The sequence below is a fragment of the Chiloscyllium plagiosum genome, chromosome 13, assembly GCF_004010195.1.
Source record: "Chiloscyllium plagiosum isolate BGI_BamShark_2017 chromosome 13, ASM401019v2, whole genome shotgun sequence".
Classification (NCBI taxonomy): domain Eukaryota; kingdom Metazoa; phylum Chordata; class Chondrichthyes; order Orectolobiformes; family Hemiscylliidae; genus Chiloscyllium; species Chiloscyllium plagiosum.
The window spans coordinates 78,374,563-78,390,874 of record NC_057722.1 but is presented as its reverse complement, the minus strand read 5'-3'; the positions used below and the strand labels follow the sequence as shown (position 1 = coordinate 78,390,874).

The 16,312-nt window shown below is 42.5% G+C and overlaps 1 protein-coding gene across 7 annotated transcripts in view; it reads right to left on the bottom strand.

Moving 5' to 3' along the window:
• The window catches only part of LOC122556221 (transcription factor Dp-2-like), a 201,533-nt gene that overhangs the window by 52,717 nt on the left and 132,504 nt on the right, over positions 1–16,312 (bottom strand). For 6 of the 7 annotated variants that reach the window (XM_043702791.1, XM_043702794.1, XM_043702792.1 and 3 more), the window contains one exon: positions 3,089–3,210. In XM_043702791.1, the coding sequence (XP_043558726.1) occupies positions 3,089–3,210 (122 nt within the window). Of the gene's footprint in view, positions 1–3,088; positions 3,211–4,895; positions 5,065–16,312 lie in introns of those variants that run through there. The other variant, XM_043702796.1, reaches the window with a different exon arrangement.

Below are 16,312 nucleotides of genomic sequence, written 5' to 3'. Positions count from 1 at the left end.
CCCCCCTCTCAATTCCCACTGATTCCAGTTTTGTTAGGGCTACTTGATATCACACTCTGTCAAACATGGCCTTGATGTTAAGGACAGTCACTCCTACCTCATTTCTGGAATTCAGTTCTTTCATCCATGTTTAGAATACTTAGAATCCCTACAGTGTGGAAACATGCCCTTCGGCCCAACAAATCCACACCAAACCTCCGAAGAGCATCCCACCGAGATTTATACCCTTATTTCTCTACATTTCTCTCTAACTAATGCACCTAACACTATGGGCAATTTTTAGCATGGCCAATTCACCCTAACCTGCACATCTTTGGATTATGGGAGGAAACCGGAGCACCGGAGGAAACCCACGCAGACACGAGGAGAATGTGCAAACTCCACACAGTCACCCGAGGCCGGAGTCGAACCCGGGTCCCTGGTGCTGTGAGGCTGCAGTACTAACCACTAGGCCACCATGCTGCCCCTTTAAATTATGGTTGTAATGAGGGCAGAAGCTGAGTGGACCTGGAAGAACCCAAATTCAGCACCAGCATGCATGTTATTGCTGAACAGATGCTTTTCATAGCACTGTTTATAGACAAATCTTGTCAACTTGCTGATGACTGAGAGCAGACTGATAGGGCATTAATTGGCCAGGTTGGATTTGTCCTGCTTTTTGTATACAGGACACACCTGAGCAATTTCCACATTCTCGGGTAGATGCCAGTGTTGTAGTTGTATTGGAAGAGCTTGGCTAGGGGAATGACAAGTTCTGGAGCACAAGTCTTCAGTAGTACTGCCGGAATATTGTCAGGGCCCATAGCCTTTGCAGTATCCAGTGCCTCCAACTATTTCTTGGCATCATGTGGAGTGAATTGAATTGGCTTAAGACTGGTATCTGTGATGCTGTGAATGCTTCAGCTTTATCTTTTGCAGTGACGTGCTGGGCTCTTCCATCACTGAGGATGGGGATCTTTGTGGAGCCTCCTCCTCCAGTGAAATGTTTAATTGTCCACCACCATTCACAACTGAATGTGGCACGACTGCAGAGCTTACGTCTGATCCATTGATTGTGGAATCCCTGAGCTGTCTTACTGCTTATGTTGTTTTGTATGATTCTGTTTGTAGCTTCACTAGGTTAATACTTCTTTTTAAGGTATGCCTCTTACAGCTCCTGGCACGTCCTCCTGAACTTTTCCCTGAACCAGGATTGATCCTCTGGTTTGATGGTAATTTAGCATGGTGATAGTGCCACACAACATAACGGAAGGCATCCTCAATGTGAAGGCAGAATTTCAAGGACAGAGTGGTGGTCACTCTTACAGATACTGGACAGATGCACCTGCAGCTGGCAGATTGGTGACGATGAGGTCAAGTATGTTTTCCCCCCATGTTGATGCCCTCATCGCCTGTCACAGATCCAGTCCAGCAGCTATGTCCTTTAGGACCTGACCAGCTCAATCAATAGGTACTGCTGCCGAGCCACTCTTGCTGATAGACACCAAGGTCGCCTGGTGTTTCCTCCAAGTTGTGTTCAACATGGAAAAGTACTGGCTCATCAGCCATGCTATGTAAATTCAGCAGGAGGCTTCCTTGCTCATGTCTGACCAGATGTCAAAAGACTTCACGAGGTCCGAAGTCAATGTTCAGGACTCCAAGGGCAGCTCCATCCTGCTATCTGGTGCTTTTGTTGGTAAGACAAAAAGCTAAGTGTGAGAGTGTGTTTCAATCACTGTGATCACCTTATTTCCTTGAATACTGAAAGTGTTAATTGCTTGCAATGTGTGTGAAATAGATTCCCCAACATAGCATAAAATATAGGAACCGAATTTGGCTATTTGGCCCATCGAGTCTGCTCTGTCATTCTACTATGGATCACAATCATAAGTGAGATGTCAGCAATTTCCATTGGACTGCGCTGCTCTGCAAGCACACATGTTCACTTCACTGGATGGTGTTATAGGAGACAGAGGAGAAACAGTACATAAAGATCAAATTTGCAAAATTGTCAAGGGGGACATTTTACTTCTATTACACTAAGTATCCACTATTATAATAATTTTCTTAGAGAATTTCATCCCCAAGCTAATGCCAATGTACCTTGTTATGGACCAGACCAAACCCCCTCAAAATATATGCAGGAGATAGCCCAGGCCCTAACCTTGGCTTGTTTTAAAGCCAAGTGCCAGGTGTTGCATTCCGGAAGCAATTCGATTGGTCAAACTACCAGACTTGAAGCAAAGCACACTTTATCTATGCACTATAGTTAAGGTACAACAAAAGAAAGGATTGGAATAACTTACTTCTATTGGAAAACTTAACAGAATATTAGATTATTTAACCACTAAACAGTAACTGTTTCAATATTGTATCATCCCACAAATACACCCTTGGCAAAGGCAAATCCAGTAAAATGAATTGCCTCACATGCAGTTCCCCAGTCTAGAAGGAAAAACATCAAGAGAAAACTTAGAGGCAGAGTAGCAGGGAGAGAAATACTGCAGCTTCCAAACCCAGTAACTGCTACCGAAAACTAAACCTAAAAATCCTGATTCTGTGGGATCTTGATCCCACCCATTCAGGCTGCTTCTATTGTTCCAATTTAAGATAAAACTCAAGGCCTCACAATGTTGACATTATTGGCTTTGGGGCAAACTGCCAGTCACCTCTGTCACAACCTTCCTTCATAAAAAAACCATGACAAAATACACCTCTTAAGCCACAGTACTGTCGCTGCCTGCAGAAAGGAAATGAAGTCAAGACATTTCACTTCATTAGAAGTCTCCCTTCCGAATAGCACAGCTATTATCCATTACCACCTCATATCCACTACCATCTCAAACAGCAGCGGTCTTAGTTTAAACTAATCTCAGGGTAATTTTTCCGAACACACCGTGATATCACTGTGCAATCTTAAAGCATAACCGGACAAAATCGTCCACATCCAATATTTAAGTTCATATTCCCGATTAAATGCAATTTCAGTTCATAAACGTATTTGGTTGTAAGAGTTTTGTTGGACAGTACATTTAATTTTCAGCAGTTGCTTTTTCAGGGTTACTTCCTGAATTGGACACGTATCTTTCAAGAGAAGGTTAATGCTTACCCTGTAACCCAGCCAGATGGTTCTGTCACGTGACTCTGAGTAACCATGGCTGGCGTGGGGGTGTATGGACTTCCGATTAGGACACTCCCAGAGTTGCTCAATCGCTGTGGCGTGCTTATGATCTGTTGACAACAAGCACAAAGGAGAAAACATTTTGTACTTGTTAAATGAGCAGATACTCAAGATTCTACCATGTTAATAACAACCTGTAACAGTATGTATACATAGTAGCAAATAATAGCATATCATCTCTGTTATTTACGAAGATACATTGCCAATATCCCAACTCGGAAGGGACAAAGGTACAGCTGGAAATTACCAACACCAGAACAAGAACGGGCTATTCAACTGGATCATGCCAGATCCATTGTTCCATGTCCCTTGATATATATTTACCCTGGGGGGTGGGGGGGGGAGGGGTTGCTGATGAGAGCTGTGAAAGCTTCAATTCATCCCCAATGCCCACAGCCCTTTGGATAAAAGGTTCAGACTTCTGCTACCTTTGTGTGAAGCGACATTTTCTAATTACATACAGTTTTTACAATTAAAAAAAAATTCTTCCATGGGCTGTCGACATCACTGGCCAGGCAACATTTATTAGCCATTGCTAATTGTGTGGAGGGCAGCTACGAGTCAACTGGTTTCAGCTGTGGGTCTGCAGTCACATGTAGGCCAGACCAGGTAAACATGGCAGATTTCCCTCCCTCAAGGACATCAGTGAACCACTGGATATTGACAACAATCAATAATAATTACATAGTCATCATTAGATTGTCTTTTTATTAAATTCAAATTCACCACCTGTCATGGTGGAATTGAACCCCAAATCCATAGAACCTCAGGTTCGGGAATACTAGTCCGGTGACAATACTTCTACGTCACTGTCTCTCTAATGGCCTTTTCTTTTGGATTCCCAATGGGAGAGATACAAACTTCTCTTTATCTCCCCGATCGAGTCTACTTAAAACACCCTGATTAGACGGCTCTTCATTATCCTGCATCAAGAAAATACAAGCCACAGCAATTCAAATTTCCCTAAAGTTAACCCTTGATTTCTTGGTGGCTATTTTCCCTTGTTTTTATAGACACAATTACCCCGAGGAGTGGTGATCCTCAGGTTAAACTCATTCCAGTTGTCTCTCAATGAGAGACCGGCCCTGTGGTCTCTGGGACTATGGTAACTTTACCTACCTTACATTTATTCTTATTTCAGTTTTTAAAAAAATCTCCTCCAACCAAGTATACAGTTAAACTATAGTTTAACAGTGGCACCATTTTAGTTTTGGTAAGCTAGGACTGTTGAACTAGCTCTTGATGTTTATGGTTCTGGTCAGCTTTCTCAAACATCTACAAATGAAACTGAGGCAATGGGTCTGCTCCTGAGAAAGCAGAATATAGATTCAGCACACAGGCACTGAAGCCTATAGTCACAGGTGTAGTTTATATCCAAACATACAAGCGAGGAGCACAAGTAGACCATTCTGCCCCTTGGGCTTACTCTTCTCTTCAATAAAATCTGTTTGTGTTCAGATTTCACATTTCCATCTATTCCCAATAACCTGTCCTTGCCAACAAAAATCTACATTAATTACGTTCTGAAGCAGTGTCTGATCTGAATGCTCTTTTGGTCATAAATGGTGAAGTTGCAGAGATAGCTAGTATGTGGATTCAAACATTGCGCATTGTAATTCTTCCACTATTTGGGTTAATGTATATTGCTGGGCTTAAAGAGAAATAATTTTATCCTCGCTTTAATGAGTAGTACACTTCCTCCTGAGAGTTCTCAGTATTAACACATTACACTCACCAGTACAAGTTGTTCCCAGTACTGACTGACATTCTCCAGTGTGATAAGCAATAACAGAGTGCAGCAAACCAGAATAGTACATGTGGAGTCCATTTAAGTGCTACCACACAGTGCCATTAGGTTCGAGGAAATGGGCTTGCACAGCGATTTCCTGTACTTAACTGTACTAGCTGTTTTTGATCCAAGCACTTAGCACTAAAGAAGAAAAGTAAAATTAGACGACTGGTCAACATTACTGCAGCCTGTTCTATTACTTGAATTACAGTGTGTGGCAATAGGTGATTCAGGAGAAGATACAAAACCAAAACATACAGTAACTTCACATTTGCAGGTATCTCTCACTCTCAATATGTATTTTTTGTGAGCACAACATAAGTTTTGAACATTTTTTGTTGTGGCAGAGGGATGTTGAGAAATAACTGCTGCAAAGAAATACAATCCAGGATTTTATTTATTCGTGTGCACTACAGTGCATACTTGAAAAGATCATCGTCTAGTGACAGCAGAAAGCTACTGCATTAACTTGCACCGAAATCACTGCATCATACTATTTCAGTATTCAATCAGAACTGGAATCTAATTATTCCTCTAAAGTGGGAAGCTGAATTATCCAATACCTATAAAATTGCTTTGTTGCTCAAGTCTACAAAGAAAATGACAGGCCAAAAACAATCTGAAGGCTTTGCATTAAGGTGCATGGTCTTGCAGGGTAACAGTGAAAATATTCGTGCTCAGCTGTTCATGCAGAAGCGATCCTGCTCCAGCAGAGATTATGTAATCCTATTATCATATGAGCAATGAACCTCATCAGGCAAGTAATTATGCAACTGCCCCTCAATGGAAAATATGCCGGAAACAGGGGGAAATCAGATCAATGAATTAAAAACAAGCAAAGTATGTGGATTTCAAATTAAAATAGCCATGAATAATTTAATGATAGATCCTTATATTGTGCTACACTGTGTTTCAAGTTGTGTCAACAATAAATGTGTACTCAATGTCTCATTTTCCAAAGATATTTATATTTCAGAAGAATCAATTAAAATAAACCTCTGAGAAAAATGAGCCAAGAGATGTGATTTATTTAGGTAATTGATCAAATCAATAAACATCAAATTTGAGGAAGTCCAATTTAGCTGGCTTGGAGATAACAGCAATTCAGTGGAAGAAATATGTATTTTTTTATTATTATTCACACATGGGATGTGGACATCACTGGCTGGGTCAGCAGTTATTGCCCGTCCCTAGTAGCCCTTAAGATGATATTGACCTACCTTCTTGAACCACTGCAGTCATGTGCTGTAGGTTGACCCACAATGCTGTTAGGGAGGGAGTTCCCCAACAGAAGTCTAGAGTAACATTCCTGTTCAACACAGGATCATTTAATTTCATATTGCGCTTTACCCATGTTGACACTGGTGAAAACCCAAAGATCTTCTTTCTTAGGTAAACAAATTTGATGAAATTCTAAAGAATTTAACATATTATTGAGGTGATGGCCCCTTTTTTTATCCAACTGAGATTGTTTTGAGTAAATCAAGTTTGAAAGCAGCTATTATCGAATAATAATAAGTTATCTTTAATGAAATGCACTGAAAATTGGCTGAGGCCTTATTATGGCGATTTATCAGTGTTAACTTATTGTATCATAATGGAACACACATAACTGAGGACAGCAGTATAAAAAAACATTATTGTTGTTTCTAGAAATGTGAAAGTGAAAAATAGTACAAATACTAAAGAGATTAGCTAGCATCTGCGAAGAGAACCATAGATAATATTTCAAGTCTAAATGACCTATCAGCACTGAAGTGAAATAAAGATGAGTTTTTAAGTTAATGGAAAGGAGTGGGACATAAGGATCAAGGCAAAGTTTGGGGTGTGGTGGCACAGTGATGAATATCACTGGCCTAAGTAATCCCAAAACTGCAGACAAATATCTTGGGGATGAGTTTGCATCCCAACAGGTGGCAGATGGTGAAATGTAAATTTAAAAAATATCTGAAATTAAAAGTTTGCATAATGACAACTGTTGATGGAAGAAAATCTGCCATCTTTATCTGGTCTGACTTACATTTGGCTCCACACACACAGCAACATTGCTGACTCTTAACCACATTCCAAAAGGATCTAACAAGCCACTAAGTCTGAGCAAACCACTGTGAAATCTAAAGGAAGAAATGAAACCAGATCAGACACCTGGCATCGACCTCATAATCAGAAAAGATGACAGCAAGCACAGTCCTTTCGATGGTGCAAAACCCACTTTACCAAAATCTGGGGGCGTATACCAAAATTGAGTGAGCAGTCTCACAGACTAGTTAAGCAACAGCCTGATACAGTCATACTCACCGAATCACACCTTACAGACATTTCGCCAGGAACACCCTGGAGACCATGGCAGCTGGTAGACTTGGAGTTAAATTAATCGAACAAAAATTTCGAAATTTAAAGCTCGTCTCAGTAATGGTGACTGTGAAACTGTCACTGATTGTGAAAACCCATCTGGTTCCCTAATTGAAGGAAAGCTGCTAACGTCACCTGGTGTGACCTCGATGTAATACCCCATGTTCAATGAAAGGATAACCATCACAATCACTATTCCACCGGTAGCACAGACCCACCAGGGGTCGCAACACAGGACTTTACACGTGGGAAGGCAATGAAGCACCATCTTCAAATTAAAGATATCCTCCATCACTCAAATTTGGAAGTCAATAATTTAATACATTCAAAGAGAGAGATCAACTAATGATATTCAGAATCATTTTTTTAAAAAATAGTTAAACCTAGATAATTACTCAGCATTTACAGCATATCCTGCAAGAAAATATGAGTGAAATGTCAAAATAATTCAAAGCAACTAATGTGCTCACTAGTTGAGTGGATTATAATAAAATGCTTGAAAGAAGCTTTACTGCCATCTGGTGGGGGAAACATGAACACCTGCTTTTACCAATCATTACATGTTCCATTTAACAGAGTTAAAAAAATCACACAACACCAGGTTATAGTCCAGCAGATTTATTTGGAGGCACTAGCTTTTGGAGCATTGCTCCTGATGAAGGAGCAGTGCACTCCAAAAGCGAGTGCTTCCAAATAACCCACTGGACTATAACCTGGTGTTGTGTGATTTTTAACTTTGTTCACCCCAGTCCAACACCAGCCCCTCCACACTATGGTTACCATTTAACAGAGGAATGAACATGCTTTTTTTCAAGTGTTATTTTAGTTGTGTCACATTGCATTTGCTATAAATCATGTAAAAGTCTGACATTAGATATTGGAAGTTAGCATTATTGTGTCAGGAGGAGAAAGTGAGGACTGCAGATGCTGGAGATCAGAGTTGAGAGTTTGGTGCTGGAAAAACACAGCAGGTCAGGCAGCATCCGAGGAGCAGGAGAATCGACGTTTCGGGCACAATCCCTTCATCAGGGATGATTCGGAGCACTGCTCCTTCATCAGGTGGTTGTGGAGCATAAGATTGTAAGACACAGAATTGTGTAAGGCATAATCTTTACTCCACAACCACAACCACCTGACGAAGGAGCAGCACTCTGAAAGCTAGTGCTTCCAAATAAACCTGTTGGACTATAACCTGGTGTTTTGTGATTTTTAACTTTGTACACCCCAGTCCAACACTGGCATCTCCAAATCATATCTGAACACTGGGCAGGAACATAATAACTCAATCCAACAGTAATCCGAGGCAGAACATATCAGGCCAGTGTGATCATATTTAGCCTGAGACCTGGAAGAGAAAATTTGTATGAGCTATCACAGCAAGTCCTCATTTAAAGTTTGGTTGCATTCCTGAAAACCTTAAGTGAAATGACGAAGTGAAATGACTTAAAGTGAATCATGGGTTTCCACTGGCAAAATGTGTTGCTGGAATCCTGAAGAAGGGCTTATGCCCGAAGCGTCGATTCTCCTGCTCCTTTGATGCTGACTGGCCTGCTGCGCTTTTCCAGCAACACATTTTTAAGTACAGTACTCCAATACAATATACACCTTTCATATGTATTTAATTTTCTTTGTGATAAATTCTAACTTTTTATTAGCCTTCCTGATTATTTCCTGCATCTGCATCCTACCCTTGTGTGATTTAGGCACAAGGACATTCAGATCTCTCGCCAAAATAGACTCTCCTACATTTTCGTCAAGAGTGTAGTGCTGAAAAAGCACAGCAAGTCAGGCAGCATCTGAGGAGCGAGGAGGAGAATCAACGTTTTGGGTATAAGCCCTTCATCAGGAATGAGGCTTGTGGACCATGGGGGCTGAGAGATAAATGGGAGGGGGTTGGGACTGCGGGGAAGTTAGCTGAGAGTGCGATAGGGAGATGGAGGTGGGGGTAATGGTGATAGGTTGGAGAGCATGGTGGAGCAGATAGGTGGGAAGGAAGATGGACAGATAGGACAGTTCAAGAGGGTGGTGCCAAGTTGGAAGGTGGGGGCAGGGGAATTGAGGAAATCCACATTGATCCTGTGTGGTTGGAGGGTCCCATGGCAGAAGATGAGGCGTTCTTCCTCCAGGAGGCAGGTTGTAAGGGTTTGGCGATGTGGCAATCCCACAATTTCCCACATCACACTTCATTTGCTATATTTTTCCACATTCATTCAAATTACTGTAGTTTTGTAGCCTGTATATCCTGTACTGGCCTCATATCCTCTTCCCACTTACCTTTGGATGGTCAGCAAACCTAGCTACTATAGCTGCTGTCCTTTCATCCAAATCATTTACGTAAATTGTAAATAACTGAGATTGGGTCGAATTCTTGCAGCACATCTCTCCTTACATCTTGTCAACCTGAAAAAAACACAACTATGCCTCCTCACTGCTTCCTAATGGTCAGCTGAATTTCCATCCATGCCAATAAGCTACCACCATTTTCTCAAGTCCCACTTGTTCCAGATATATGTAATAACATCTCTGAGCAGGCCGATTAGAAAATAGTTATTATTTCATCTTTGACCTGGCACTTTATCAATCACCTTCTGGATACCGAAGTAAAGTACGTCCATTGATTCCCCTTCCTCAAAGCACATGTTAGACCGCCCCAAAAAATTCGAAAAGTTTTGTTACACACAATTTACTTTTTATAACACTACACTAACTCAACCTGATTAGTCATAGTCATGGAGATGTACAGCATGGAAACAGACCCTTCAGTCCAACCCGTCCATGCCGACCTGAAATCCCAACCTAAACTAGTCCCACCTGCCAGCACCCGGCCCACATCCCTCCAAACCCTTCCTATTCATATACCCATCCAAATGCCTCTTAAATGTTGCAATTTCCTGTAATACTGCCCTGCTCACAGTATATGGACAGCAGCCCCCTCTCACGCTGACCAACCCCTGGAAAAAAACCACCTTAACTAAACCCACTCACCAGCACCACTCCTCAATCATGTCAAGTCATCCCTTATGAAATCTCAGTTAATAGATGTGAAGCTGGAAGAGCACAGCAGGTCAGATAACATCCAGGAGCAGTAAAGTCAATGTTTCCGGCCAAATTCCTTCATCAGGCTGGCCCGAGGCTATGGGTTTTGATAACTCCATGGTCTGATTATATAACCTCAGAGACAAGAGGCAGAGCTGTTCACTGCTGACTGCAGGAGTTGTTAACTAGATTGAGAAAAGCTCCACTCTTTAGCCTGTGTGAAATGAGATCTCCAAAGGAGATTTACTGGAATCAATGCTCCGTGATAAATTTTGTCTGTCAGCTCATGGGACTAAGTTGCGACTTACAAAGACAAAGTATTGCTGCTTGAATCACGTTTTATTTACAGGCCTGTTGACATTTTAAACAAAAGACTTGCATTGGTAGTGCACTCTTCTTGACCTCAAGATATCCCAAGGCACTTTAACAACCAATTCAAGAAGTGTAGTCACAAGTGAGGGAAAGGCAGTCAGTCTATGCACAGGAGGATCCCAAAAACAACAATGAGATAGTAACACCTGCTTTAGGTAGTGGTTGATGTTGGTCCAGGAGAGGGATGGGCATCTCATCCTAAAGATAACAGCGCTGACATGCACAACACCTGCAATGCACCACTTTAATACGTGCCTGGATTATGTCGTATGTGCTCATTGGAGGGGGACTCAAAGCCACAATCGTCTGACTCCGGATGTGGAAATGCTGGCAACTGAGTTACATCATACCAAGGGAGCCCTGGACCTGTCTGAGTGAGAGGGAAATGGCTGCAGAGCTCAATATGAGGGGAAGTAATATGGAGGCTAGAATTTGAAGAGGTCAAGTAAATTGTGTCATACACGATATTAATGTGTCGGAGACTGCAAGGAGGAAGAGTTAATATCAATGCAGGGAGAGCATGGAGGAGAAACATAAAAGAAAAACTAATAAGTTCAAGGCTGAAAGCTGAATCTGAGCTCAAGGATATTAGAGTCATAGAGTTATACAGCATAGAAACAGACCCTTCGGTCTAACTCGTCCATATAATATAGAACCTAGAACAGTACAGCCAATGATGTTGCACCGAACACAATGCCAAATTAAACTAATTCCCTCTGCCTGCCCTTGGTCCATATCCCTCCATTCCTTGCATATTCATGTGCCGATGTAAAAGTTTCTTAAATGCCCTATCTGCCTCCACCACCACCTCTAACAGTGCATTCCAGACTCCTACCACTCTCTGGCTCAGTGGTTAGCACTGCTGCCTCACAGCACCAAGGATCTGGGTTTGATTCCAGCCTCGGGTGACTGTCTGACTGGAGTTTGCACATTCTCCCCGTGTCTGCGTGACTTTCCTCTGGGTGCTCTGGTTTCCTCCTACAATCCAAAGATGTGCAGGTTAGGGCAATTAGCCGTACTAAATTGCCCATTGTGTTCAGGGATGTGTAAGTTAGGTGCATTAGTCTGAGGTAAATGTAGAATAATAGGGTCTGGGTGGGTTACTCTTTGGAGGGTCAGATTGGACTTGTTGGGCCAAATGGCCTGTTTGCACACTGTTAAGGATTTTATGATTCTATCTCCTTTGAGCTTTCCCCCTCTCACCTTGAATGCATGCCCCCTAGTTTTAGGCATTTAATTCGACTGGGACAACACTACTATCGTAGGGCAAGCCAGACAGAGAACAGCTAGGGAATTCCTAGAGGCATGGCATTCATCCACAAACTCCATCAACAAACACATCGACCTGGACCCAATATACCAACCACTACAGCGGACAGCTGAAACTGACAACTGGAAGCGGCAGGGACAGACCACTATAAACACCGGAGGAAACATCAAAGAAGCGCTTCGCAGGAGGCTCCCAAGCACTGATGATGTCGCCTAGCCAGGGGACGAAACGTTTGCAACAAAAACTTCCAGCTCGGCGAACAGAATCACAACAACGAGCACCTGAGCTACAAATCTTCGCACAAACTTTGAATGGTCCAGGTAAATTTGAGGTCGGGGTGGAAGGTGTTAGTAAAGTGAATGAACTGTTCAACCTCCTTGTGGAAGCACGACGCAGTGCCGATACAGTCATCGATGTAGCGGAGGAAAAGGTGGGGGGATGACCAGTGTAGCTGCGGAATATGGACTGTTCCACTTATCCTACGAAGAGGCAGGCATAGCTGGGGCCCATGCGGGTGCCCATGGCTACTCCTTTGGTTTGGAGGAAGTGGGAGGATTGGAAAGAGAAGTTGTTCAGAGTGAGGACCAGTTCAGTCAGTCGAAGGAGGGTGTCAGTGGAAGGGTACCTTCCTCACCTGCAATCTTCTTCGTGACCATTCCACCCCCACCCCGGCCTATCTCCGTCACCTATCGCACTGCCAACGCCCCTCCCCCAAGTCCCTCCTCCCTACCTTTTATCTTAGCCTGCTTGGCACACTCTCCTCATTCCTGAAGAAGGGCTCATGCCCGAAACGTCGATTCTCCTGCTCCTTGGATGCTGCCTGACCTGCTGCGCTTTTCCAGCAACTCATTTTCAGCTAATGTACTCAATACCCTGACCAATAAAAGATAAATAAAAGAAAGCATTCCAAACAACTTCTTCACTATCTGATCTACTGGTGACTCCACTTTCAAGGAGCTATGAACCTGCACTCCAAGGTCTCTGTTCAGCAACACTCCCTAGGACCTTATCATTAAGTCTGTAAGTCCTGCTAAGATTTGCTTTCCCAAAATGCAACACCTCGCATTTATCTAAATTAAACTCCATCTGCCACTTCTCAGCCTATTGGCCCATCTGATCAAGATCACTTGAAACTTTTCCAAATACTCTGCTATAACTTAATAGAGTCATAGAGATGTACAGCATGGAAACAGACCCTTCAGTCCAACCCGTCCAGATATCCTCTTTCATAATTATTTCTAACATGTTGCCTGTAACAATTGTTTAAATAAGTGGCCTGTAGTTTCCTTGTTTTTGAATAAAGGAGTTATATTCTTTATCTTCCAGGCCTTGCCTGAATCAAGGGAGTTTTGAAAAATTAAAACCAATGCATCAAAATCTGGACATCTGGCAGCCTGCTGTTCCAACAATTTACTTGCTACCATGTCTCTGGTGATGGTAATTTTCCCGAGTTCTCATCTCTTGTTGCTAGATGGAGGTAAACTTAGGAGCCAGGGCAGGAAGCAAGAAGAGAAGATTTACAAGGATGTTGCAGAGATAGGAGGGTTTGAGCAAGACGGAGATTTAGACGAAAATTTCAAAAGCGTGGGTAGTAAGTTTGCGGATGACACCAAGATCCATGGCATAGTGGACAGTGAAGAAGGTTATCTACAATTACCAAGAGATCTCGATCAACTGGGTCGATTGGCTGAAGAGTGGCAAATGAAGTTCAATTTGGTTAAATGCATGGAATTGCATTTTGGTAAGAAATGACTGGGAGAGGAGCCTAGCAGGAAAGACAATGGAACAGCAACGGCAGGAATTTCTGGGATAATTCAGGAGACACAGCAGAGATTCATCCCGAGGAAGAAGCAGCGTGGTACAGGGAAGGTGAGGCAAACATGGCTATCTAGGGAACTCAGGGATAGCATAAAAGCAAAAGAGAAAACATATAATGTGGCAAAGGGCAGTGGGAAACCAGAGGATTGGGAAGCTTACATAGAACAACAGAGGGCAATAAAAATGAAGAAATAATATGGGAGAAGATTAAATATGAGGGTAAGCTAACCAATAATATCAACGAAGACTGTAAGAGTTCCTTTAGATATATAAAGGGCAAAAGAGAGGCAAAAGTGGATATTAGACTGCTGGAAAATGATGCTGGACACATAGCAGTAGTGAACAAGGAAGTGGCAGAGGAACTGAATGATTACTTCATGTCAGTCTTCACGGAGGAAGACATGAGTAATATTCCAAAAATTCAAGAGAGTCAGAGGCAGAGGTGAGTATAGTGGAGAAGGTGCTAGAAAAACTGAATGGCCTGAAGGTGGATATATCAGCTGGACCAAATGGATTACACCCCAGAATTCTACAGGAGATAGCTGAAGAGATAGTGGTGATCTTTCAGGAATCGCTAGAATCAGGAAGAGTCCCAGAGGACTGGAAAATCGCTAACATGACACCGCTGTTTAAAAATGGAGTAAGGCAAAAGATGTAAAACTACAGACCGATTAGTCTAACCTTGGTTGTGAGTAAGATTTGCAATCCACTGTGAAGGATGAGATTTCTGAATATTTGGAAGCGTATGATAAAATAGATCAAAGTCGGCACAGTTTCATCAAGGGGAGATCATGCATGACAAATCTGTTAGAATTCTTTGAGAAAGTAACAAGCAGGTTAGATCAAGGAGGGCCAATGGATGTTATCTACCTGGACTTCAAGAAGGCCTTTGACAAGGTGCCGCACAGGAGGCTACTGAGTAAGATAAGGGCCCATGATGTCAGAGGCAAGATACTAGCATGGATAGAATCTTGGCTGTCTGGCAGAAAACAGAGAGTGGGGATAAAAGGGTCCTTCTCAGGATGGCAGCTGGCGACAAGTGGTGTTCTGCAAGTCTCAGAGTTGGGACCACAACTTTTCACTTTATACATTAACAATCCAGATGAAGAAACTGAGGACATTCTGGCTAAACTTGCAGATGATATAAAAGTAGGTAGAGGATCAGGTAGCATTTGGGGGTTGGGGAGACTGGAGAAAGATTTGGACAGGTTAGGAGAGTGGGCAAAGAAGTGGCAGATGGAGTACAATGTGGGAAAGTGCGAGGTCATGCACTTTGATAAGAAGAATAAAGGCATGGACTATTTTTTAAATGGGGAGAAAATTCAGAAGTCTGAAGTGCAAAGAGACTTGGGAGTTCTACTGGAGGATTCTCTCAAAGTAAACTTGCAGGTTGAGCCAGTAAATAGGAAAGCAAATGCAATGATGGCTTGTATTTTGAGAGGACTTGAATATAGGAGCAGGAATTTACTTCTGAGGCTCTAAAAGGCTCTGGTCAGACCACATTTAGAGTATTGTGCACAGTTTTGGGCCCCATATCTCAGGAAGGATATACCTGCCCTGGAGTGTGTCCAGAGGAGGTTCACGAGAATGGTCCCAGGAATGAAAAGCTTAACAGATGAGGAACTGGCCTGGAGAGACTGGATGTTGGGAAGATGTTTCCATTGGTAGGAGAGTCTAGGACCCGAGGGCACAGCCTTAGAGTAAAGGGAAGGCCCTTTTAGACTGGAGATGAGGGGAAACTTCTTCAGCCAGAGAGTGGGGAATCTCTGGAATTCACTGCCACAGAAGGTTGTAGAGGCCAGGGCATTGAGTATTTTTAAGACGGAGACAGATAGGTTTTTCATTATTAAGGGTTATGGAGAGAAAGCAGGAGAATGAGCTTGAGAACCTTATAAGTCATGATTGAATGGCAGAGCGGACTTGATGGACTGAATGGCCTAACTTCTGCTCCTGTGTCTTATGGTCTTATAAAATGTTACGTGAGGACTTACTGGATCTGGACTTAACCTGCAGGGTGTAGGCAGTCAAACTGGAGACATACATCTGCTATTGTATATCTATACACCCTGGAGGAATTTTTAAAATAAAAGCATATTTGCATGTAATGTCTGTCGATGAATAAATAAAAGAATTATTATTACAGTGCAGAGGATCATCTGGCCGGTCATGCCTGCAGTGGATCTTCAAATGGGGATCATTACCTCATGCCAATCTCCTGCCTTTTCCAAACATCCTTGCACACAATTTCTATCCAAAAAAAATCCAAAGCTCTCTTAAATGCCACAATTGAATCTACCCTCACCATATTTCCAGGCAGTGCATTCCATACCCTAACTACTCGCCGTGTGAAAAAGACTTTTCTCACAATATGTTTGTTGTTTTTTCCATATCACTTTGAAGATGTGCCCTCTTGTTCTTCATTCTTTTGAACCACAGCAGCTCTTTCCTATTCACTCAATCCAATCACTCTTGATTTTGAAAATCCCTGTCAAATTTCCTCTCATCCTTCTTCTCT